Below are 26,502 nucleotides of genomic sequence, written 5' to 3' on the forward strand. Positions count from 1 at the left end.
CTGAGCCTCTTTCTAATCCTCATTCGGTTTCATTTTCAGTCTCCCACACTTTCCCTCTGCCCTCCTGTCCTCCCACTCCTCTCTCTCTCTCTCTCGTACTCAGGCCGACAGGAAGTGTCAGGTCAGGCCAGGTTATTTCAGGCCTAATTGGGAGATTGATGTTCCTTCAGAAACCTGGCACCTTGACATGCCTTTCATCGTCCCTCATGCACTTCCTCCCAAACGGCAAGAGCCAGACATGTTGACGGCTCGCTGAAACACAGACAACTGTCCTTTTTGAGGACTTTTGGATGACACTGGAGTGATAGCAGCATCATCGGGGGGGGGGGGGGACCACAAGCGGGCAAAACGGTCACTCAAGAAATGACTGCTTGTGCTACCCACCTAATCTCCCATGATTCCATAGCAGTAGTATTACTGAGGCCATAGAAATGCTGAAAGGAAGAGGGTATCCTTGAATGGGCTGGAAGAATAGAGGCATCGGTCCCAGCTAATGGGCCTATTTGTGGGGAATGTCTGGAGGGGAATAGTGGGGTCAGTGGCTCTACCATGTTCCCAATCACCAGGCCACGTCAGAGCGGTGCGTAACCTGAACCTCACATCCACCACTTCTACAACGCAAGCAACAAGCAGCTGGAGCAGACAAGGGCCAGTGGGGCATGTCCTGACCAATGTTTTCTGTTCAAATAAGATGTGACTCCAAGGGGTCTGGAACACTTTTACAAGGTCTAGTTCACCCAATTTACAAAAATTCTCACTTCAGTATGTCAGTTCACTATGTTGCAACTGAAATGTTTTTGTCAGATGATTGAACAGTGTCTCAACACCCACACACATCACCTTTCCAAGGTTGGAATTACGTCTAAAAATGTTGTCATTTTTCCAAAACATAAAGAGAGCAAACTTTTGCACACCAGGAGGTCAACAGGTGCAGGTAATGAAGTAACCTGATGAAGGTCTATGTACCAAAACGTTGTCGTTAAATATCTCTGAATGCCAGTGATAGAGATAGAGTGAGGGAATTTTTTGTTCTACCTTTTCCAAACAGGCAGACAATCTGACATTCATTCGGATGTGCAGCGGTGAGATATAAGCAGGGTTTCAACTTCTCTCTCAATCTCTGTCCTTTACACAAACACTTCTGTCACGTTTTATTGGTACAAACAAGTGCAACACCATGAATGTCTTCCAAGTAAGACTGTGCAAAAGTGTGTGCAATTATGACCGTTTAAGCTACTACTGCATCTCGCCCCATCTCTCTGATGCTATCCTTTGCCCCATCTTCGGGTGTGATGATTTAAAACAACTACAAACAGGTTTGCCCTTGTTTGGGCGACACGTTATATGAACTAGTTAGTTTCATGCATATCCTAGATTAAACGCTTTAATCACTGGCAATCAATGGTGTCAGTGTCACAATTCTCAAATGAAGTATTTGGTTTAACGCACTGACAAAATTGTTTTGGTGGCCTGTTAATGTAAGAAAATTGAACTTGTGAAACATTGGGACCACTGGGGCAGTTTTACAGTAATTTCAGTAACCCTGTAACAACACAGCTCTGCCAAAGGGTTTACTGTCTTTTGGCACAGCTACAGCGAACAAAAGTCAGTCTGAGGGCTCCAGCACCAGTGGTCACAGCTAGATCCCCGTCCATGACCAGATAGGCAGCTGAAATTACCAATTAGTTCACCAATTGGCTGCAGCGGATTCGATTGGTTGTAATTAATTCTAGTTACTGGCCCGTAGAGCAGGACGGATGGCGCCATGCCTTTGTCCTACTGACACACTATCCCACAGAGCTGTGCCTCAGGGGGGAGGCAGCGGACATCAATACAGGGCCCTGCAGCTACTGAGTCCTCCACCTCCTCCTCCACACGCACACATACACGCACACACACATTCACACTCACACGCTGATACACAGCACAGGCGGACCCCCTTGCAGCGCTCGACTGATTCCGGAGAAGACGAAACCTCAACCGCCTGAGAAGGCGCTGACGACAAACAAAGACAACAGAAATCTTGTGTTTCGAGACTCTGACCCTGTCTGTGTGTGTGTGTAGGGGGGGGGATGTGTTTGTGTGAAAAGAGAGAGAGACTTGTGCAGCAATTGGAATCCGGTGTGGTCTGACAGCTCGAGTGGAGCTGGAGCTTTACATCTTTCATTTAAACTTTCCTGCATTTTTTCAGTTATTCTTATCCATGATTCGCTGTGATAGTACATTTTTGCATGTGGAAGCAGGTGTGTGTTACTCTGTGTGTGTAGTAGGAGTGAGTGTAAGAGAATGGTGTAGCAGCAGTGGCCCAGTGCGGAGGTCACATGGCTCATTGATACCTCCCACACTGAAGGTCAAGGCTTCTACACCCAGGAGCAGAGGAGGGGAGGTTGAAACAGATCGATGATCCAGATAAAAATACACTGCACCTCAGCTAGTCTCCTTTATAAACACACAGACACACACATTCGCAAACATATTCACAGATCCTCAACAAAAGACTTAAATGCCCTGATAAATGATCCTGGCCTCCTTTTAATGAAAGTGATATCAAAGCAAGAGCCACGCCGCAGTGACTGCTGGATTTTAGGACAACGATACAGTAATGGAAGACCATTAAAAGATCATAACAGCTTAAACGATGAGGTCTCTATTGTTGCTCTGGCCTAAACCTCCTGCAATCAAACCACCGTTTGCACTCAATATAAAGCAGGACAGGTTGGGAGGTAAAGTCACTACTTCTCATAATGGCAGTACACTGACATCCACAGAGCATGCTGGTCAAAAAACATAAACTCTGTGGGGCAAAGAAAGACAGTGGAGTGGGTGAATGGGCAGCGCTGGAGAGAGAGAGAGAGAAAATCAGACAAGAGAACAGCTCATGAAAGACGACAATGTGTGATTTATGTGAGCAGTGAGGGGGAGTGGTAATTGGGAGTAAAGCTCCGCAATGCTTTTAGTTAATGACAAGTCGACTAGTGAAGGATGTCCGAGCCACCACAGCTCCTTATCATGGATGCTGGTTGACAGTGGGAAGAGGGCAGTGTCGGTTAGCACCCATCAGGTAATGAATGAGGAGCCATGATGGGGCCCATGCATGAGTGGAAGGAACTACATTTACTCTCGTTACTGTAACAAAGTCATTTTTTGTGTACTTACTTATTTTTTGGGAGTATTTTGCCAAATCTTTGAATTTACTTTTACTTAAGTACTATTTATCACAAGTATAGTACTTTGTTACATTTCAAGTCGCATTCAGTAAAAACAAAAGCCACATGAAAAAGTTGTGATAAACGTGTGAAGGGAACAAAAGAAAGAAGATAAATCAGCAGCTGCAGCAGGTGTGGCCAGAGCTCCATGTCCAGAAAAAGTGACATTGTGCACTCCAGAAATGATATTAAATGATACGTTATGAATATGGGTTCACATTCAAGTTACTTGAAAGCCCCATGAAGATGATTGGGCTAAAATGTTTGCCTTCACGGGCCGGGGGCTAGCACTTGTGCAAAATATGCACAATGCAATCAAATATAATATAATATATAGGGTGTCTTTATAATTAGCATTACCCCAGTGTACATCTCTCTTTATTAATGGCTGGTTTAATGCACCACCCGGCAAGCACGATAAGTGACACACCCACAATGGTCATGGCCTGTACAGTAGGGGCACGCTGGGTCTGGCTTACATGCTACATGCTAAGATGCTAATGGTGGATCCCGCATTCACTGAGGATCTTCAACTGTTAGTGAGGTGTGTGAGGACTTTCTTCAGTTTGAGACTGTTAAATCCCTGATGTGGCGGTAGAGCCTCATTCAAGTAACACAATAACATTTACTAATTGACCTACTTGTTGCTTTTATTGAAGCACATCTTTAAACGAACTTTTACTTGAGTTAAACATTCAAGTACTCTTCACCACTGGGGCAGCTACAGAGCACAAGACAAGATAGTATTCACTTTTGTTTTACTCCGGTAACGTTTTTTAATGGTCTTTAATTAAGGAGGCTGCCAAACATTGTTTGATAATGTTGTCTGGTGATCAGTGTTTTAGCTCAGAACAGACAGTGTTAAAAAAAGTGTAAAACAGCAATAGTTCTAGTCTCTGTTGTTCACAGTTCCCTGCTAAACTACATAAAACAATTACAATTTAAATGATAATATCCCATTGAACTCTGTTAAAAAGAACAGCGCTGCCTGAGTAACTAAGAGCCCTCAAGTCAACTGGGTAAATGCGAGAAAATGAATGAACAACACATCTGATCCCACCGCACTCATCATCAGCCATCAACAGCAGAGACAGATGAGTGAAATAACCACAGATGAGTTGAAATCAATACTGATGTTTTTCCTTCACCACGAGACAACTGCTGGCATGACGCTCTATATGCTCTATGAGCTCTATGTTTCTTACAAGAATCAGTAAAAACTACGGTCTTCATAAAATACATTTTCCCATCAGAGCAAGGGAGCAGACAAGCTTTCCCATAATCTGAGAGTATGGATGTGTTTGGCACCAAATTACGCAAATAATGTTTATTTGCAAGACAGCGTCCGTGCTCCGTGTCTTATAATGTTTGAGGGGACATAAATAAAGACAGGGAAGGAGACAGTGTTTGATACAAACTAATTAGGTATTCATGCTGTGGGTTGAAGGGGTCTTGGTGTTATTCAAAGAAATTCATTAATCATGACTTGAATGTCAAGAAGAAGAAGCATAACTGAGTTTATGCTGACATTTCTGCTGATGTTACTAAAAACACAGAGGACATCTGTCATTTTGTATCATCAAGTTAATGATGTTAATAGAATTTGACACCATTCAAGTTATGATTCATTCCGAATAGCAGATGAACAAGCTCATGCTTTGTAGGATGTATTGCTATAGCTTGTATCTACAGACAAGCAGACTGCACTACCATACGGCTATAAGTTTAGAATTGCGACCAGTCATGGATGAATATTTGTCCAATGAAATGTGTGCATGCAAGGTGTTGGTTCAATTAAAATGTTAATTTGTTTGCTCCGTCAGTGGGCAGGGTTTTATGTAAATTAAGTTAGGATTAAGTTCATAGTGTGGTTCAGCATCTTTATACCAGAGGTGAGTGCAAGCAGCTCTAGCCTACATTCAGTTTTAAACAGATCGGCTGAGCTTCTACTTTCATGCACGCTGAAAACATACAAAAGTGTAATAACACTTACATAGCCACAATCAATAGTTTCAGCGTGTTACGACAAGAACCAGGCACAGCCACTGATAAATACATCACATCAAACAATCGACTTGATGTCGAATGAGATGTCCCTATTCCACCACGACTGTATTGAAACTGTTGAGGCTTGCAGAACATACTGAGAGGGGACAGAGACAATGGAGGTGTGCTCGGAGCATGCCTGTGGCAAAGCTCCGTCAGATATTGTTTGTGTTTAGCGCTGGGCTCCATGAAGAATTGATGAAGCTCTCTGGAATGGCGCTATCATCGGGACAGGGAAGAATCAGAGCATGGCAAAAATTGCGTCTCTGCCTCCAGTGCGCAAAGCCCCCGCCATTTATGAGAGCCATCCATTAGCTCCCGCCACGGGGCCCAAATCCTGCACTGCGGTGAGAGGGCGATAGAGTGCGTGTGTGTGTGTGTGAGCATGACAAGAGGCAAGCAAGAGAAATTTAGCCAAACCAACAAGGAAATAAGTAAGACAAACAATACGAAGTAAAAGAAGGAGAAGGAGAAGTATCACATACCTTTTGTCTTTAAAGGCTCAGTCAGTCAAGCAGTAAGGTGACTGGTTGAAAAGATGTTCCTGCATATTAAGTATGCGCTATGGCAGAGGTGCATCCCCTTACACACTCAGTAGGGCCATTAGTGCTGGTGGCTTGTTTGAGGCCTAAGGCCCTTCCCAAAGGCTCAACGGTAAAAGCGTATGTGTGTTAGTGTGTGTGTGTGTGTGTGTGTGTGTGTGTGTGTGTGTGTGTGTGTCTGTGTGTAAATGGCGGAGAAGACAACAATAGCTGAAGAAGGATGAGAGAAGCTAAATAAAGGCAGAGGTTAGAGAAGTAATAAGATAGAAATGATGTGCAGTCATAGATGCAAAGCATGAAGAAAACACAAAGGGCACAGCGGTAGTAGAAGACAAACCCTGCGCGCAGACACACGCACACGCACACACACACACACACACACACAGCTGATCTTCTTACACATCCTTGGCTGTCTGTAGGCTAACCACAATCCTGCTCCCTGCAGTGCTGACCGCAAAGCAGTCAACAGAGGCACACTGGGCCTTATCCTGCATGACACGCTGGTCGATAATCATGCACACCACCGCATAGCACGACACCACTGTAACTGCAATACCTGGGCCTGCCTGCATAAACAAACGGCTGGATGAAGCCACGCTCACACTGATACATCTCGTGGAAATGGAGATCGTTTCAAAACCTATTGAATATCTGACCTCTTCTTACTGTTGTACCACGGTACATGTGAGATTAAAGTTTGATGACACACTGAGTTTGTGGGGAATTAAAACAAAGACAGTTTGGTAATCTCCCGTATACTGTGTGACTTTGTGGTGAGAAACGTCGTCTCAGTCCCATGTGTGAGCCATGATTCATTAGTTTGAATTTGAAGTGTATTTCACATATCTAGTACAAGTGTGCTACATGATAATATTAGCTTGTTCCTCCTCATTTAGCCATCGCTTTGATTTGCTGAATTGTTGTAGATGTTGAGGCAGAACATAATTAATGTTGGTGGTGGAGGTAAATATAATAGTTTTGGTTACAGGCCAGGGGGCCAGGATCATTTGTCGGGGCTTTTAAGTCTTTTGTTGAGGATGTTTGAATATCTTTGTGAATGTGTGTGTCTGTGTGTTTATATTCACCCAAAAATACATTTCCGATTGTAACTTTGGTGGAGGCACTGGAAACGTTTACAGAGGTTCTACTGGTTGGAAATGACTGCTGTGACTACTGGTTTGTCACACCATGACCATTAAAGATACACTGAGATTCACAAAATAATTAGTTATTTTGAAATATGTTAGTGTATATCAAGTTATGGATAGTCATAATCAACATAGTCATCCTTTAGTTGATTGTGATTCTGAACGACTCTTTCTAGTTACCTCAATACACAATTATACTATCCCTGTTACACAAAACATTTAATTATGAATTAGCTGTTCAGTTATATATTTCGCTAGCTTAACAAGCTGGATAAAAGAAGGCAATAAGCCTGTGACAGAGGTAAAGAAAAGAACAGCTAGATAACCGAGGCTACTCTAGTACTGTCGGTTTTACCATGGCAATAAAATGCCTGATGGATCACCAACAACCAACCTTGCACTGCACACAGCAACACAACATCAAAGACAAACTGTCACATAATGCCGCTCATACAGTCCTACATCTGTATGCACCAAATTACTAATTGCACCATCAGCCCATTTCCAGCATGAAGTTTGTGAACTGAACTTCAATTTAGTCTTCTATCAGCCAACTGACTAAAATGCATAAATCCCACAAAGCTAGACCATAGGAGGTCTCCTGAAATATTAATTCATATAGGATTGTAAGGAGTATTTAATGTCCATGTACAGAAAAAATATTCGAAAGTTTGAAAGAGGGTAAGAAAGCTGTAAAACAAGTATTTGTAGTGTGATTTCCTAGGTTTTTGGTTAATTGTGAAAGACACCGCTGAAAGACAATTATTTAATGGGAAGCTTCCAGGTGTGAATTAAACAGTGATGCAGAGCTTTGCTGAGATCGGTGTGATAAAGGATAAAAAAATGTTTTTTTTCTCAGGTTTTTGACAATACTGTCTGTGAGCAGTTTAGACTCTGTGTTAACAGGCTGCATGTTTGTGTTGGAACAAGCAGCGGTGCAGCCAGTGATGATTTCCTCAGAAGGCCTCAGCATTCACTGTGAAACTGAACAGAAAACTTAAAGAATGTGGAGGGAGAGACTTGTGAGGCAAGAAACTTAAACAGCAGATTTAGAAACTCGACAGCCCCACCTGCTGTCCATGTGTGCATTGTCCTCAGGGTTCAAGTTTACACATGCCACTCTCATAGTATTACATGTACAGGGTGGCAATACAAAAGACTGACACAGGATTATTATTAAGTGTTTTAGCAGGAAAAGCAAAAAACAGTCCACAAATTGTACACATGAATTATACATACTATGACAAAAAGGTGCATAATTCTTCTGATTTTTTGAAACTCTATCAAGTCATGAAAATCAAGACTTGGCACGTACTTATGCATTGCTCTTCCCGCTCTCTCTCTCTTTACTTGCTGTATTTCAAAAGAGTTGGAACTGCCACCATGTTTTCAATACGGATTTACAGTAAATAAGCAAGTATGATAAAATGATCGTGAATATTTTTTTCAGTTAAATAAAAGAGTATACTGCCTTATTTTGTAAACCTTTAGTAGTTTTGAATAAAGAATTAAACTTCAATTAGTCAAAGATTGTTATTTCTGGTGTGGACAGTAATGTCAAACCTGAGTCACAATTTAGTTTATTTGAAAAATCCTTAATTATCTTGTAGGGCAAGTTAGAAGTTGTGTCTGAATGAATGAGATAGCGACGGACACCTTAAGGTGGAACATATACACTATCGGAATCACAGAAAAAGAAACGGATACCTTTTATCAGTATGTCAGATCACAGGCCACTTTCCACTTTATAGCCCTTTGAACCTAACAAACAAAAGGTCAGTATGTGCAAGCACACACACACACACACACACACACAATCCATTATCTTCCACTGAGCAAAATAAACCAAACCTGCACACACGCATAGACACACTCTTAAAAAAAATCCATTTGTACTGTTTGAAGAAGAAACTACAAAGCAAAGAATGGCACGAAGTGGCCGCGCGTTGGCCTGCATCTGGGCAGGTTTCAACTCCCCTTATGGCCTGGATCAGAGGAGTGAAGCCAAGCAGAATCTCAGTCCTCTGTCAGATGAATGAAACCACTTAGCAAATTAGCAGTCTTTCCTTTCGGCCTTTGCAACACACACACACACACACACACACACACACACACAGGTGCACAAGTACACACATTTGCACACACTCAAATAAGCAGCATGTGATGGTAAAAGGCCAGGTCATGAGAGACTAGCGGGACTAGAAACATGCGGAGGCTGGAGAGAAGAAGAGTGAGAGGAAAAGAGGGAGTGAGAAAGAAGAGGAGAGTATGAAGAAGGTGAGAGGAGAGTGGAGGATGATGACACAGTGAGAAGGGGAAAAAAACGAGAGGGGAGGAAGATGGTCAGGAGGTGTAAGTAAAGAGAGCAAGGAAAAAGGGAGGACATGGGGGCAGGTGAGGACGACAGGGTGCGTCCCAGTGGAGAGAATGGCCGCTGGGCAAATTAGTGTAACACCAAAAGCCAGCCTCTTGAAGGGACCATGCGGGGGAAGGACAGAGGAGCAGGACGAAGGGGGAATTGCCTGTGGCACGCATCCCTTTTACAGGGGTCACCACCGGTACACATTGACTCAAATGCACAAACACACACTTACGCAAGCACACACACACAACCCCTTTCCCCACATAATTCTACAAACTTATATAAGTGCACCTACATGCAATCATCGAAGGGCATTTTGAGATCATCACATAAAAAGAAACATGGCCATGATCGTATTGTGTGATCAGTTAAATTATTTATACAACGGACAATCCACACAATGGTGCGTGCTAGACGTGTGTATGTGTGTGCCCATATACTGCCTTCATCCCAGTGTCCAGAGAATCACGTCAATGGACTAACAGAAGAACGGAAACATGAGGATCAAATTGATTAACATCGGAGTTCTTAGCAGTAATGCCGAGGATTAAGACAGCTAATAAATGTTTCATTCAAAGCCAGACCAGGATCAAACGGTAGAAAGGCCCCCGGATCGCTCTCTGGGGTTAGCGTAATTCTGCTCTTTCCTCTCCTCCTCCTCCTCCTCCTCCCTCAGCTGTTGGTTTTCAGCTGTATTATGACAGCCACTACAGATTGTCTCACTAGCAACTACAGGCCCTGCCCTTGTGCCTACACATCATTAGCTCTCCATCTGTCAGCTTCCTAACAGGTTCCCACTAATTCCCAAGGACTCACTTCATTGCATTCCTATCCAACAGGCAGCAGCAGCAGTCAGCTACAGACTGCGCTCTGTCCTGTTCAGTTCGGAGCCTCTCTTTTCTTTGACTTTTCCTTCTCTCTCCTTCACATTCCCCCTGATCCTGCATTCTCTTCCTTACTTCATCCCTCTCCTCTTGTACCCTATTTGCCAATCCTCGCCCCCTCTCTATGAACTCCTCCTCCACTTTTAACCTTTCCACTGCACCCCTCTCATCCCCCTTTCATTCTTCTCCTCAGACCTGTTCCTAAAGTGTCTGGCGAGATTCAAGGCTAGCGCCAGTGGTCAACAGGGGATTAGCAAGTATGGAGGTTGGAGAATGTGTGAAAAACAGTTAAGTCAAACACTCTGCGGGCCAGTGGCACTCTCTCTCTCTCACACACACACACACACACACACACACACACACACACACACACACACACCAGAGATAACCCACACTAAAGCACAAACCAAATCAACCGGACAAAAGCTGCTTCTGGCATCACGTTTATCACTTTGCTTGCCCACATGGTCCAGAGCCCCGCTTCCGAGAGGAATGTAGGCACACAAGATAAATATAAATACTGCATGTTTTTGCAGATAAATTGAAATAAAATAAAAAATAAAAAATAATTATAATGAGAAAGCACAGAAAGATGTAGTGGCTAATGGCAGCGACGTTGACACTGGTCCTAGCAAATGGGCTTTGTGGCTGTGTATGTAACTCTATCTGTAGAGGGGGAATACAGCAGTGGTTGGGTAATGGAAAGGTCATTTAGCCAATCCCCCAGGTAGGGGGGGCTGGTCTGACACAGCTCGTTTGTCACAGTTCAATAACTGCCACTCCAGGGAGTGTGAGGGAGAGAGAGAGAGAGAAAACGAGTGAGAGAGGGGTAGGAAACTTAAGTGTATTTGTGTGTGAGTGCGCGCTGAAACCCTGTGATAGTGTGCTCAGGCCCTGGCAGCACAGCTGATTCCCAGAGCTTGTCCCTCCATTAGAGGCCTCAAACGGGGTCACAGCGAAGGCCAAGCACCACCGACTCAGTCATCTCGAGTTGAAAACTTGCTGGGAGCCTTGATCTGGGAGCATTGTCCTAACTTAAACTGGCAAATGTTTCCAAGTGGGAAAACTGAATTGTTACACCCAAAATGGCCACTCCAGATGTATGGCTAGCTGGCTAGGAAACTAAACTTCCTACGGTAAAAGACGAAAACCATTTAAAAGCCAATTGAATAATCTGAAAAATGTATTGTCACAAGGTACACAGATCAGTTTTTAATGAATTGATGAAAACTGTATGTTTTGTGGGTAAATGGTTTTCACAGGACAGCATTGTAGCTCTTGAATAAATCATCCAAAAAAAGATCTGTCTGTCCAATCAATCAATAAATCAAACATATTCTAAATATATGTAGAATTGCACCTCAAAGTGCTTCATACATTTTTTTAAAACACATAAATATAAAACAAATAACAGCAAAAGACGATGCTCCATTATTCTCAGTTGGCTGTATGGACTAGCACTGTCCCTTTGACAACCTTTATGTCGTTAGGTGTGTGAATGATCCCCCAGCTTTGTGAGAGAGCCAAAGATTTTCACACATTTCATTGAGTGACGGGTGAGAGACACCACAGTCTGTCCTTCTCTTCACTTTGAAAATCAATAATAGGCTTCTAGGTTGACATTCACGTGTCTCCATATCTTCCCGGAAAGACGCCCGAGGCACAGATTTGTTCTTCATCTCAACTGGATTGAGAGATTTGGGATTTTATCTCCAACCCCCCCCCCCACTGACTCTGTCACGGGAGGGTTTGATCCCGTGTAATACTTCGAGGGTTGATATGTTCTAGAAAGGTCTGTGTCTCCCCCTTGTGTTCATCACAGGAACGTGCAGGACAACAGTCGGATGAAAATGTTTGTCTGTCACAACACATCTTTTGGAGATATTTATTTATTACATGGAAGTGCCAACATATTGATGAAGTATGATAATAATATAACATAATAATGATGTTGTATTTATTATGTAACACAGCCACTCTAGGTGCTTGCCAGCCATCTGAAGCTGAGACTGAAACCACACTGTATGACTGAGTTTGTCACTAAATGACCAAACAACAAATAAAAAGTTCATCTTCAGCTAACAGATTACATCAAATACAGAGACATACAGACTATATTATCCAAGCAGATACAGTATATATATATATCGGCTGTTGTGTTTGACAAAACCTTACAAAACCTTTAAACTAGACATTCAGCCTTGTACACCAAGTGATAGTGAAAGAGATGCTGTCGCACACATGGGCTGAGCTGACTGTGGTCAGTGACATCATGGGACAGAAGCTCTTCCTCTTTCATAATGACTCTCTGACGTTCAGGCCACTCACCGCTTGAACACAGTTTACTCGGCCTTCAAATACTTTATTTAGGTTGTTGGCGAGCAAGAGAGAGAGAGAAGTAAAAGAAGTTCACACTGAGGAAAGCAACTGTGTTCAGTTCATGGAAGTAACAAGTGAGATGACACCTTTGATGTTTAAAGACGCTTTCTGGGTAAGTCTGTCGTGCTTTGCTGTGGTTGTCCTTGTTCTTGAAAGCTGAATGTGCATTGGTGTCGTCGCAGTCATGCAATCATTCATGGTACATTTTTTATGTAGAATTCACATTTTAAGCAAATTTTTTAAACAATTGAATTCATTAATTTTGCAGATAATCAAAAGTACCTACAAAAGAAAATCCCTTGATTACCAGTATTCTGCAGACTTAAACTAGCCAACATTTACAGTGTAGAGGTCAAATTATCTTTCTTGAATTCTTAAGTTCTGACAATTTTGTATCACCGAACAAAGACGGTACTGATGAGTTTTACAGTTCATAAATACCCTCAAACTGTGTGCCACAAGGTCCATCTGTGTGGATCTACTTACTGTCAATCTGCTCTACTCTTTAAGGGGCAGTTTCATGAAGTACTGAGAGTGTTGCCATGTCATACATACTATTTTTGCAAAATGCTAGTTCTGCATTTTTACCACAAAGTGAGTCCAGGATTGACTCAAGAACATGTTGCAACCGTTGTTGAGCAATGCTGTTCATTGCAGTGTTTCTCTAAGCTTGTTCTATGTCTTCTAAATACAGGGGTCCAATTTCACCTGTCACGCAGGCTATGATGCTGTGATCCAAAGGTTGCAAGATGGAAGGCATATGTGCAAAGATGTGGAGGAGCTTTTAAAGATGAGGTAGCGTCAGTCTGTATCCAAAACTTGTGGATTTGGGAAATTCAAATTTTTGTGATTGTTGTGTAGTTTTGTTACCATAACATGGATAGAAATCGAAGTAAATATAGCGTTCTCCAGCAAGGGCCAGTTCTCCAGACAAAACAACTGGATTACTCTGCAAATAATTGAGGCTACTGAAGTTTTTATTATCATGAGACAACAGAGCATGTAATCGGTCACACCTGTGTTCAGTTTTAAGGTGCGTTCACACCAAACGTGGCACGATTAATTCGCGCCGCGTTTGGTGTGAACGCACATTTAGTCCCACCGCTGCCTTGCATCCCATACAGTTGGTCAATTTTTCTCTGTTCAGCAAAAATATTCAGCACCACCACAAATACTGGATACAGCAAATGATAATAGAGTACTACAGTCATATGCGGTAAACCTCGAGATGTAATCCAATATAATAAAAGTAATGATGGTAAATGATGGTAGCATATCACAACAAGCTACAGGGAAGCGTAACGCGTCTCTTTTGTTACGACAAGAAAAACACTGTTCAGTTTTGTAAGTAAATACTAAAAAACTAATACTGGGCTCCAGTGTGATGCATTTGTGTTCATACTTCACAGGACACTAGCAGAGGAGAAGTATGGGAAGGAACTGGTGACTATTGCTCGCAAAGCAGGAGGACACACAGAGACCAGGTAAATACATTGACTTAATTTAACATTATGTACTGTACACACATACTGTACACTTGGTATTTAAGTAAGACATATTAGAAAAAAGGGTCACGTATTTATTTTGTTGAAATGACAATATGATGAGTTTAGTGCTGATTGAAACTGACTCACAACATATGAAACATCAGTCAGGAGTCTATGAGTCATATATTTATAAAGGAATTTATATATATCATATAAAGGAAGCAAAAATCTATGTCTGTGACAGAAAAAGAGAAGAAGAAGAAAAAAAGAGTGGCTGTGGGTATGTGCAACCAATATGTTGCCAGATTTCCTGTTCCTGTCACAAGCTGTCAGACATTTCAGTTGTACATTACATTACATTACAGTCATTTAGCAGACACTTTTATCCAAAGCGACTTACAATTCAGAGTCTATCACATTTCTACACCGTAGGCACAACTACGGGAGCAACTTTGGGGTTAAGTGTCTTGCTCAAGGACACATCGACATGCGACTAGCAGAGCCGGATCCGGGGATTGAACCACCTCTGATTGAAAGGCAGCCCTGCTATCCCCTTAGCCACAGTCACCCTTAGCCACTGAGCTTACCCTCATTTTTGTCTGATCCTAAATGTGCATTGTTTTTTCCAGCACCTTGAGAGCATCCTTTGAACTATTAAAAACACGTAAGTTTATCTAGCCAAGGACAAATCTCACCAAAGTACTTGCTGCTGTCTTTTTGTGTGTCTATAACATGTAGAATTGATTCATGTTGCTGTTTTTGGCTACAGAAATCGAGAACATTGGTAACTTTCACATCCAGCTGTCCGATGTATTGAAAGAGGAGGTGAAAAAGATTGAGACATTCAGAGAACGGCAGAAAGAGCAGAGGAAGAAGGTACTGGGCCATTTGTGTTTAACAACTGACTTATTGTGCACACATATAGAGGTGAGGTTTGATGGCTTTCTCTAGCTTGTCTCTATTCTTCTCTACCCGAGTGCAGATTGTACGTATCCCTAAGGTCATTTAAATTCCTTTATAGGTAATAAATATGTATTAATATTTACAAAGCTAAGTAATCGCCAAGTAATGCATGCACCACTAGAATTCCTACCATGATAACAAAATTCCAGTCATTATTAAACCTGAACAAGTTATTTCAGAATTTCCATTTAGATCAAGTTAGAAATAGCTTTTTAAAGTTTCCACAGCATGTTAGTAACTGTGGGTATCAAAAGAATACACAGTAGATGAATACAATCAATATTTTAAGAGCATTCTCGTTGCCCATATAGTTCCAAAGCATCATGGAGAAGCTTCAGAAGAAAAAGGTTTCTTTGTACAAGAGGACCGTGGAAGTAAGTAACAGCCGAAGCTGATATTTCAATTATTACATTTTGCATTTAATCCAGAAATCAAGCATGACTTCTTTTGTCATTGTTGAGGCACTGATTTGATGCCATGCTGTATTTATGCTCATCACTGGCATAAAGAACAAACATTACACAGCTCTTGGAACTCTGGTTTCTGTCTCTGTCTCTTACAGTCTAAGAAGAATTATGAGCTGAGGTGCAGAGAGGCGGACGAGGCAGAACAGGGGGCAACCGTTGCATCCAAAAACTCAGAAAAGGTATATTAACTAAACTGGTTACCTCACTATAAGAGTATTGTCAGACCAGTTGGAGGTTTTAAGGAATTCAAATACAGACTTCCATTTAGATATTTGGCTTTGCACCTCAAACTTCAAGTTTAGTGGTGGAAATTTTCTGCAACTCTATTAGGAGGAACTTATATGTTCATGAGCGGCTGTTACATCTGTCATCTCCTTTAAAGTACATTCAATCTTTTGCATATTCCCTAAATGACTCTGATAATATTTAGACTTTTGCATATTCAAGAAAGGTGCTATAGACATCTTTTCAACAGGTCTGACATGCTTTGGCCTGATAAGGTTATTTTGATAATGTTTTAATGTGATGAATTCTTTCCAGTTTGTGATGAGAGCTTGTCACACTTGTCATGCATGTCACTTTCTGTGTAATACCTTTTTTCACAGATGCATCACAGGGCAAAGCAATCTAGACAGGCTGCCAGTGAAGCAGGTATGACCCAGAATCATGTTTCCTCTCTAGAATTTCTATATTTAACCTGTAAAGTGTATGTCAGTATTCATGACATTGTTCAATACAGCCATCACAGATTATATGAATTTAGAAAAAAAGTTGCACTGTACATGATTTGTCTAATACATTAGTGTTTGTTGCTGTGTTACATTTCTAACTATAACCATCTATAATGATACTGCAATCTCTCACAGAGAAGCTGTACTTTACCAACATTGTTCAGCTAGAGAGTGTTCGCCAGGACTGGGAAGAAACACACAAAAGCACCTGTGAGGTACTGGGGACTATATAGTACATGCACATCATGAACCAAAACGAGGGCTTCTAACCACACAGACTAGACCTCACATCAAGTCCCCTTTATCTGCAAGCATGAGTCCTCTCACAGCACCTTTCTACAGACCAATGAGGAAATACAGATCTTGAGCATGCTAAAAATGGAACTGCAAACCGACAATCACAAAGTAACGTTTTCAAAGTTGAGATCCGTTATGCTTTTTCAATTTACATTTACACAATTGGCACATCAGTCATTCCTAATACATTTAGATAATACACTAATGCAGCATAACAAGCTGTAAAGAACAGAAAGGAATCAAGATTTTTGAAGTCAGTGATATGAACTTTGGTACAGTAGAAACCAGCAGTGTTTGTTTCTCAGGTGTTCCAGCAACTGGAGGGAGATCGCATCAGCATGCTCAGGTGTTCTCTCTGGGACCACTGCAATCATTTCTCCATGCAGTGTGTCAACGATGATGAGGTGAGCTTACTTTCTTTAAATATATTTAAATGGATATAAACTCAAAATCAAAAATACATATTTTTCCTCTTACCTGTAGTGCTATATATCAATAGAGATTGTTTTGTGAGTTGCCTAGTTTGGAGATATCAGTCGTAGAGATTTCGGCCTTCTCTGGAACATAATGGGACTATATCACAGTTTCATCTAAAAGCTATGGTTGAAAGGAAATAGTTCCAACTTTAAACTGCTCAAGGTCTGTGGATTATCTTGAGTAACAGGGTCATGATTTCTGGAAAGATAAATTGCAGTTTTCAAATTAATTTTTTTGGCCTTTTGAGCAAGTCAAGTCAAGTCAAGTGCCATATAGTCATATTTTATTCTGTATGGCAGATATCTCAGAAATTAGGCAATTCACATCAAAGCAATGCAGATTGATAAAAAGCACACAAGGTAAAAGGATAATAATGTATTTTTGATTTTGGGGTGAACTGCCCTTTAGCCCTCTGGGTTCAGCTTGGGGTGAGGCCTAAACGCTAAACTTTAGAAGACCTTCATGGTCCCAAGATGTGCTTATTAGCAAATGTTGGCATGCTAACACGCTAAACAAAGATGGTGAACATGGTTTACATTATACCTTCTAAACAACAGCTTTGTCATTGTGGGCATGTTAGCATACTAAGGTTAGCATGCAAATTAGTGCAGCCCCAATGCAAGCGTGGCTGTAGATATGTACGTATGTAGACTATTTGTTGAAAGCAGGAACCAACAGCACATGTCACACATTTGGTGGATGATTTTGAAATCAGCTTTCATACATGCTTAGTTTCTTTGCATGGATAACTGCATTTGAAATTAAAGTCTCAAACCACAAAGATGTTAGACAGGAAGTGCACAATTCGAAGGAATTGACTCTTGTTTTTCAGTTTATCGAGGAGGTGAGGAAGCAACTGGAACATTGTGACATCACCACAGACAACAACTATTTCATAGGGATGAAAGGCACAGGAACGAGGCCTCCAGGTAAGAGACTACTCAACGTGTAGATTGTCCTTTACCCTTCAGAGAAAACTACAACCTTAAGGAGAGAAGTGAAAGAAGGGACACAAAAGAACTGGATTTAGAGTGCTACTCAACTTCTAATTCTCTCTTTCAGTGAACACAAAGACAGGAAGCCACACCTGACCTCACTTCTCAAAGAAGCCGTTTCTCTTTTTCCCCACACAGAGCCCATATTGTATGAGAGCTTCTACCAGACAGAGAAATCCCAGGACAGCAACGGCCAAGCTCATTTCGCAGTAGGAGAAGAAGACGTGATGATGAGGTCTGACACGATCCACATCGGAGCAGGAATCAGGGGGAGACAGCATTGTTACCATACAACCTTTAGGGCTAAGGGTATAACACATGAATACTGCCAGGTTGTTGTGGCAGTAAGTAAATGCTGTCTCCTCCTGGTTCAGCTTTCTTCAGTACCTTTCAGATGCAGATGGTATTTAGACCTAATTGTCTGTTTATCTGAACACTTCTGTGTATATCCTAAATATCTACCCTGACCTGGATCATTCAGGTGCTCTGATCCCCTTCTCACAAGTTCTCTGAACATCAGTGCCGACAGTCTTCAAAACTCACAATCAGCAATGACACCTTTTGGGGAGAGTAAGTATTGCATTCATTTGTTGGATCTCTCTGAGACCATTGAGGGGAGTAATGAACATGTCAGCCTTTAAAATTGTTCTTGCATGATCTTACATTTGAGCTTAAAGACAACCACAATAATTACCATAAGATTTCAAAAGAAAGTTCAGATTTGATCCGATTTTATACAATTCAAATGGAATTAAGATGTAACTAGAAAACTATTGTATATGTTTGCAAAAAACCATACCCTCGATGCCAGTCGTTCACACAGATGGGTGGCAGAAAATTTGCATAATTTCTTCCATCGGTCATTTATTTAAGATGTATATATGCACCTTTGAGCCACATGAGAGAGCCTGAATGTTCATATCGTTCTGATAATTGTGGCCTACTTATAACGTCGAATCTAATATAAAAGATTTGTAACAAAAATAAATATGTGATTGAAGAAAAATCACTTAGTTGCACATTTTAAATGAATGAAATATCAATGTGCTGCATACAATGTGTTGTGTACATAAAGTTGTATTTCTCCAAAGTAGTTAATATTTAGCATTTTCAAACGCCTACTTTCACTCTGGCTTCAGTTGAGAGTTCAGATGGAGGATATGCGCCCCTACCAGGCCTCCAGCATGCAGCATCATCGGCCACAGTTTCAGCTGATGAAGACAGCTACATTGTACTTTATGAATACACTGCCCAGGTGATTACTACGACAGGTTATTTTGTATTATTTGCAATACTAAGACGTTACTGGACATGAAACCACGTTGTGTCAATTACTGTACCATTACAGTACCATTACTCCAATTGTAGAGTATGTAGGTATTCAGCTAAGAGATGCCAGTGATAAAGGCTCCTTAGTGTCACCCATTTTATAACCAACAATTGTCATCTTTGTTCATAACGACTGGTCAGGAAGAGGATGAACTGTCTGTCAGTAGAGGGGACATGGTCCGAGTGTTGGCACGAGAAGAAGACGGCTGGTGGACAGTGGAGAGGAACGGACTGACTGGACTGGTGCCAGGAAACTATCTGGGCAAAATCTGACCGATGAACCAGCTGGAGTTCAACATTTGGATGGTACCGTTTTAAAACGGCTTGCAGTGACTTTGCTTTGTCAGTATATGTCATATTTTCAACGTGAGTCTGACGAACAAACTTCCATACGCTAATAGAAGAACAACTGGCATTATGCCAGTGCAAGAGAGGTTCTACATTGCAACCATAACGGAGCTTCTTTTTTTAAATCAACGATCTGCGCTGTGATCATCAGACTCCAGACAAAGAGATCATGATAACTGATAAAAGAATGTATCTTCAATATAATTGATAATTAGTTTGACTTCAGCATTCTATTTGATATGATGAATCAGGAGTAAACATTAGATCAGTAAACATTAGATTAGTTCAGTGAAGTTTTGGAGAGTATTGGCACATCAACAAGGCTCTTTTTGGCAGGCGCAAATTACACAATTTGACATTTAGTGTAAGAGCCATTTTGTATTCTTAACATTTTTTGTATTTTATGTTTATTGCAAAAGTATGTGTGTTGTGCCCTTTAGAATGTTTACCATATAATAGAGTTAAAAGACTGCTCATGTTGTAAAATGTGCTTCAAATGTGTGTTTTTGCCCTTTGAAGATAAAGGCTCCTCTATTCTGTCCTGCTATTGGATAATTATTGGTTGACTCCTTTAAGTGAGTTTTCAGTGCAAGTTAGGCTTTGATGGAGCAGGATGTGGAGCAACAATTTTTCTGACCGCAGATTATAGATCGCAGATTATAGAACGCAGATTATAGACTTTTTAGTTATAGCCAGCAGAAGGTCAGTGCTTTGGTACTCCATTTATTGCTTAAAGATTTTGTTTATTTTTTACATGGAATAAAACTACTTTTAACTACGAGCTACGAGCCTCATCTTTGGACAGCTAGCAAGAAAAGTTTAGCCCGCAAGAGCACGTAAATTGGACATGGTAGTCTACGCGAGTCAGAACCCTTTACATCCTGCAAGAAGTGGCCAAGAAGGACGGTAAAATAAGCTGCCACTACATTTACCTTAATTAATGCTCAAACAAAATTTCACATTTACCACACAGTTTAATACATAGCCTATGATAATCCAACTGGGCTCATACTTGTTCTCCTCCATTCACCGTTTGTGTTGTCCATTTGGGTAGCGTTGGCTAGCTAATTTAGCTCTTCCAATGATACCGCGTTGTCCTGCTGCTTTCCTGTTTGGTAGCTAATCGTCTCAGAAAGAGGCGTTTCTTCCTGCAGAATTACTCCACGTTAAATAGTATTATTTTTACAGGCAGGTTGCTTTATAACAATATTCCGCACCTGGTGGGCCATGAGGTGTTTAATCTAAAGTTTTTCTTCAAAAGGCAGACTTTGAAATGTGCGCAGTAAAAGATAATCCACATAATTCGTGTTGACCGCAGTTACTAACTTCTGCCAACTGCGAGCCAATGACAACAGCTGTACTTGGCGAAACAGCAAATCAAATTGCAGCAGAGTGACAATCGTTAGGCATGCGTGTCGCTGTTTTCCCACACAAGGGACACTTGACGTTGCATTACAGATACTTTGTTATATTACAGAGCATATTACCTGAGATGGCCCGCATGGTGGCTGCGGCCTTGTGAGCAAAGCCATTTAAAACACCATTTTAAAACTACTCCTCTATCCAGCCACTGACTTTAAATTGTAGCATAATAATAAGCAACAGCAATTGATGTAATTTACGCCATGCTTCGTGCAGGATTTTTAATTTATCACCAAATAAACCACACGTGTTAAGGCTGCTAGCAGGTGGGGCTTTGCGCCTGGATTCTCACATTCTATATTTGGCATTTCTTCAATGTTTTTTGTATGTTTGTGAGCTAGGGAAGATTGAAGGTTACAATACTGTATTTATATGTCTGCTGTGCATTAGGAATTATCTGTGAGTGGTGAGTAGACCAAAATACAGAAAAGTGTGTATAAAGGAAACTATTGTCATATATGTCAAGTGATGACGTAGCTATGTGTTTAAACATCCTCATATGTTTGATGCAACAGATGAAATATCAAATAATTACCTGTGTATATGGTTTAACTGGCAATATACTCACTTCCATGTAAAGCTAAGTGGATGAAATGGCAATTAAACAGTCAAGTTGAAATGTATGACTTTATTTGTCTCCTGCCTGTTCTCCAGTCTACACACAATTTTGTTTCTCATGTTTTTTTTCTGCGGCACAAGCTAAATATCTAGGGTTCAACTTAACAGCTCAGAAATATTAAAACGGTGCACAAATTCACAAGAATGTATAAAATAATGTCATAATTTCCATAGCAGGGGTATAACTAACAAAGAGAGGGATGTCTCTGACCGTAATAAACTGGATCTATGGATACACGGGTCTTCAGGTAACACTGATAATACTCCTACTAATAGCACTGGAGACTAAAAGGTTGATTCACAATTGAAATACTGGCAATGCCTCGCTAATGAAGCCTGATTCAGAGAACATCCAACATCTACACCAAAAGAGAACATACATTATTCACAACCTGAATATTTGTGAATATGAAGAATGTCTTCCAAACATGGTTTTGAGAGACAAAACGAAAAGCTGCTCCACAAATAAATCTGTAAAGACAAAACCACTGAATCTGTTATGTCTATGGTAAAAAGTAGGTTTTTTTCCATTTTCACAAAATCTGGTTCTTACTAGCCACGTTATTATGAATACTGTACATGTTCTTTTTAGCATCGATGTTCCTTTACTACCAGGAAATATTTCCAGAGCTCCAGCCATAGTGCAAACTAGCACACAAGGAAATACATTCTTATACACATCACGCTCCAAATTACTTCTCACAATCCTCACTGGGGAATTTGATCAAGCCACAGTAAAAGAAAAGAAACTCTGCATCAACATCGATAATGTCAATTAGCCATATACAACTTTGGCCACTGTAAATATTTCAGTGTTTGTAAGGAGAAAAAATACATTTAAAGTAACAGTAACTTACAAAGCATGTCAATAAATAACTGGTTTACCCTTGAAGCACCCACCCACCCAAACCACATCACCAGTGTTCGCTACTTTATCAGGAATTGTGCAAGGTGTGCTTGAGCTTATATAACTACAGCTGAAATCTACTGTGGTGATGCTCCTTTTGATTTATGGAGTGCTTCGTTGGTTGTCTGCCTCCTCCCTCATGCGTAGCTGTTGGTTGTGACCAGCAGCTCGTATGCAGGGTCATGACTCCTCCTGCAGAGCACCACGCAGGCACAGAGCATGCCCAGCATCTGCAGGCAAGACAGCAAGTGAACAAAAGAAAAGCGGTTATGTGAGTCCTTGGCAGGAAAACAACACGAGCAAGAGCTAATAACCAGTTCTTTTCTAGTTCTTATCAAGCGTCCTGATCTCCTGGATTACTTTATTTTTTTACCACCACTGTGGAAAGCAAATAATGTTAAACCAGATAATGCTAAAGCATCATCTTTTTACACACACAGGACACATGCTGTGTTATAATGAGAATGTTTGAGTGTAATACTAAGTGATTGACCACGCTGCCTTTAGTCGCTGCTTTGGGAGCAGCGGTGTCCTGGTCAGCAGCAACCATGCTGAGCTTTTAAACACGGTGAGAATCAGTTGACACAATTAGGTCAGAGCTGCCGTTAGCTCAGCTTGTGTTGACAGAGACGACTGCAGCTTTCATTATTCTCCCAATCAACATGCTTTTGACTTGAACACTCATGGAATAAGATGCCTTATGTGTATTTTCTGCAGTGAGGCAGCAATTTGTTGTGAATTAATTAACCTCAGTGTGATACTGACTGTAGTCCTTTCTTAGATTTAGGATTACTGTCCCATTTTTCTCCATAAGATACCATCCTTGATTTGCTTCATAACAAAATCCATTTGAGCAACATCAGCGGTCCTACTAAATATATTTTCTATTTTCCCAGATGATTTCAGGTTGCATTGAAGTTCTCCTCCTTACCTGTATAGATGCAAAAGTGAGTGCAGCCCATATGACATACATCATGATCTCCTTCAACTTTTTCACAACCAGCGCTTCACAACCCTGCAACAGAAAATGAATGACATTAAAATAGTTTCACAGGCATAACAACATTTCTCACAAAACAAAACAAGAATAACACCAGATACCATTTTACATTGTACTTCCGTTTGTGCCAAAGAAGAAAAAAGAAATGCCATCCATAACTTTGTTCTGTGGTTTTAGCCTCTTGTTTGTACCTCTTGGTAGAGATCTGCAGGTCGAGTGAGAGTGCCGGAACAGTTGCTGATGCTGGGCAGACAGCAGCTGACTGGGACACTGTTGTTCTTGGATTCTTTAAACCAGCGCGTGTTCCTCCAGTCAGAGTAGTTGTGGATGCCGCAGCAGTGAAGCTAACAGGACAATAGAGAAGAATAGAGAGGGGAAATCATCAGAGTCTGCGGTTCAGAACACAATTTGAACTTTGTTTCACGATCTGAAATATGCGTACATCAAAACATTTACAAAATCTATTTATTTAAATTCAAATGTTGGTCCACATAGGAATTTAGCTGTCAAAAGTAAAATGTTTGCCGCAACAGACTTTTCTCCTTACCTGCCTCTGCACATAGTCAATGGCGCGGCTGGGGGCGTCGGTGTTGGTGCCGTTGTACTCGTTGTAAACCTTCTGTATGGAGTGATTCACCTCATCCTCTACCTAAAACAAAAGCACAGCAGCAGTTACTGTCCCTGCTCAGTGGCCGCAAATTGCATATGTAATCTCTAAGGGACAGTTTTTCACATTATTAAAAAGCTAATTTACAATGTAGGCCCGTAGGTAACACTCTTACCCAATGGGATCTGTAATACTTGAGAGCAGCTAAACAAGTCAACATTAATTAATCCTAGCAAAGGAAGTTATGAAACGAAAACATGATGCAACAAAATATTAAGTTTTGCTAAAATGTCAACTCCTAATGCTACGAACGCTATCCATATTATCTTCCAACTATATATTCCAAAACTATATTAAAGCAGACAGACGCAAAATACAATACCACACAAATAGAAATACAACTGTAGTCCAACGAGACAGTGTTTACCTTTGCCCTGTATATGTAGCCCAGCACCACCACCACACACTCTGTTACAAACACCAGCAGGAGAATGGCAGCAAACTGAAACGACAACAAAGACACATTGTTCAGAGGCTCATTAGTAAGGCGAGTTAGAAATAAAATGATTACTTCACATTGCCAATTATTTTTCAGCGCGCCATTTAGTTAACGGTTTCCCAAATGTTGTGTTGTTTTATGTCTTCCTCGTGCTCCCTATGTAAAATAAATGCTCTTCCTCTGCATTCAGCTGATTTTCAGGGTGCAAGTCGCAGTAGTCCACACTCACAGTTGCCAGACCACAGGAGCTTTCACGTATTGTTGCACAGCAGCCAATCAAGCCGATGATGAACAGAAGAGTCCCGACAGCTATTATTATGATAGCAGGAATCAAAGTGTACACATCTTCAAAGAAGTGGTCATAGTCGTCATATGTGATAAACACATAGGCTCCGATGTAGCATAGAATCCCAGCCGCAGCCTGCAGAGAGACACACCAAGCACAGACAAAGAAAGACTTTTATTTGTTATTGTATATTCATCTGTCAATTGTTAAACTACATCTTATAATGCATTTTCTTTTCTTCTGTTTGTAATTAGTGATGATATTAAATTATAATATACAGTACTGTGCAGTACAGTAATTTGGTTGTTATATAGTCTGTGCATCTCGTAGCCTACTGTGTTTAACTCTGGTCATGCCAATAAAGCAAAATTGAATTCAAGACAGAACAAAGTAAAATAGCATACAGGCAATAGATAAAGAAATTGGTTAAAACAAATACTTCAAGATAAAATATGCATTATTTCATACATTCAAATAATATTTAGCTCAAGCTGACAAACAAAGACGACACATTTGGGAGACTGTTGCAATGTGAACTGGGCCACTTGTTATCGCTACATGATTCATCCATCCTAGGAGGAGATGTGGTCTTTCTTTCTTTTTTAAAGATAAACCGAAGAGAGCAATATTAAATATCCATGTAACGTTATATCTTAATCCAACACTGTTGATTGCATGATTCAATAGCTCAGATAGCAGCCGCTACAGGACCTAACAGCTGCTGCATAACGTCATCGCTACAACTTGTGGGCAGCTACCGACACACTGTAGCTTTGCTACCTTCACATTACTGTTGCTCACATTAGTGCCCGTCACAGTGAAAGCTAAAGTGGGCCTTTGCGACCATGGATATCCCGCCTTAAAAAAAGGCAGCTCGTCTTATCGCTACACTGCGGACTGCAGCGCATCTCTGGCGCAGTTCGCTAGCTCGCTAATGCTCTCCATCCCTGCATGGCCTCACTGTGATGCTGCACATTGTCCAAACACAAATCCTTTTCTTACCCAAAATATGAGATTGAGAAAAACCAACACGGTTTTGGATGACGTAATTCCACACTGCCCCATGGTAACTTGAGCTGCAAAATTAAAAGTGTGACTATAAAAAAATATATTGATGCACCTGCACCTTTGCTGTTATGATAATAAAATGGCTTCGGTGGTCCTGCCCCCCAAAGCGCAGATTCTTCTGGGCTCAACCAATGAAATTGCCACAAAAAAAGGTCACGTGCTCCAATGACATCACCATTCAAAACAAACTGTGATGGCGTATATTTGAACGTTGAGCTCTGCAACAATGTACAATGCATTCTCCGTAAACAGTGCAGCGTGTGCATTCAATGTACATTTAGAATGTAACTTGATTGAAGTCTGTGTTTTTACTTATAAAAGTAAATCACTGCACTTTCTTACACGGCCATCATATAATTCTGTGTTTAAAGAATAGTTAAGAAATACCTTCAGATGTTATTTAGCTTTATTTGTTCACCACAGGATGGATTTAA

General features: G+C 40.9%; 2 protein-coding genes across 2 annotated transcripts; one reads left to right on the forward strand and one right to left on the reverse strand.

The window, feature by feature from the left end:
• The first annotated feature begins 12,541 nt into the window (after positions 1-12,541).
• LOC142970068 (proline-serine-threonine phosphatase-interacting protein 1-like) lies at positions 12,542-20,442 on the forward strand. Its single transcript, XM_076110220.1, has 15 exons — positions 12,542-12,679; positions 13,262-13,362; positions 13,977-14,051; positions 14,684-14,718; positions 14,824-14,930; positions 15,329-15,391; positions 15,580-15,663; positions 16,090-16,135; positions 16,351-16,430; positions 16,818-16,916; positions 17,822-17,918; positions 18,123-18,219; positions 18,466-18,554; positions 19,124-19,239; positions 19,455-20,442. The coding sequence occupies exons 1-15, from the start codon at positions 12,629-12,631 to the stop codon at positions 19,584-19,586; spliced, it is 1,272 nt and encodes a 423-aa protein (XP_075966335.1). The 5' UTR covers positions 12,542-12,628; the 3' UTR covers positions 19,587-20,442.
• Positions 20,443-21,696: 1,254 nt separating this feature from the next.
• On the reverse strand, positions 21,697-26,157 carry LOC142970069 (tetraspanin-3-like). The gene is made up of 7 exons (XM_076110221.1): positions 26,003-26,157; positions 24,944-25,135; positions 24,643-24,717; positions 24,156-24,257; positions 23,800-23,952; positions 23,540-23,623; positions 21,697-22,838 (listed from the first exon to the last, which is right to left on the reverse strand). Exons 1-7 carry the CDS (start codon positions 26,063-26,065, stop codon positions 22,746-22,748), a joined length of 762 nt encoding a protein of 253 aa, XP_075966336.1. The 5' UTR covers positions 26,066-26,157; the 3' UTR covers positions 21,697-22,745.
• Positions 26,158-26,502: the final 345 nt, after the last annotated feature.

Source organism: Anarhichas minor, unplaced genomic scaffold (assembly GCF_050575085.1).
Source record: "Anarhichas minor isolate MPS153535 unplaced genomic scaffold, ASM5057508v1 ptg000042l, whole genome shotgun sequence".
Lineage (NCBI taxonomy): Eukaryota > Metazoa > Chordata > Actinopteri > Perciformes > Anarhichadidae > Anarhichas > Anarhichas minor.

What these genes read in the sequence shown, in the direction of transcription:
- LOC142970069 (XM_076110221.1), bottom strand. Translation starts at nt 26,065, where the DNA reads ATGGGGCAGTGTGGAATTACGTCATCCAAAACCGTGTTGGTTTTTCTC. An exon ending in TTCTCAATCTCATATTTTGG is followed by an intron (nt 25,136 to 26,002) that starts GTAAGAAAAGGA and finishes GTCTCTCTGCAG; the next exon opens with GCTGCGGCTGGGATTCTATG. An exon ending in GCTCCTGTGGTCTGGCAACT is followed by an intron (nt 24,718 to 24,943) that starts GTGAGTGTGGAC and finishes TTGTCGTTTCAG; the next exon opens with TTTGCTGCCATTCTCCTGCT.
- LOC142970068 (XM_076110220.1), top strand. Translation starts at nt 12,629, where the DNA reads ATGGAAGTAACAAGTGAGATGACACCTTTGATGTTTAAAGACGCTTTC. An exon ending in GAGGAGCTTTTAAAGATGAG is followed by an intron (nt 13,363 to 13,976) that starts GTAGCGTCAGTC and finishes CATACTTCACAG; the next exon opens with GACACTAGCAGAGGAGAAGT. An exon ending in CATCCAAAAACTCAGAAAAG is followed by an intron (nt 15,664 to 16,089) that starts GTATATTAACTA and finishes CTTTTTTCACAG; the next exon opens with ATGCATCACAGGGCAAAGCA.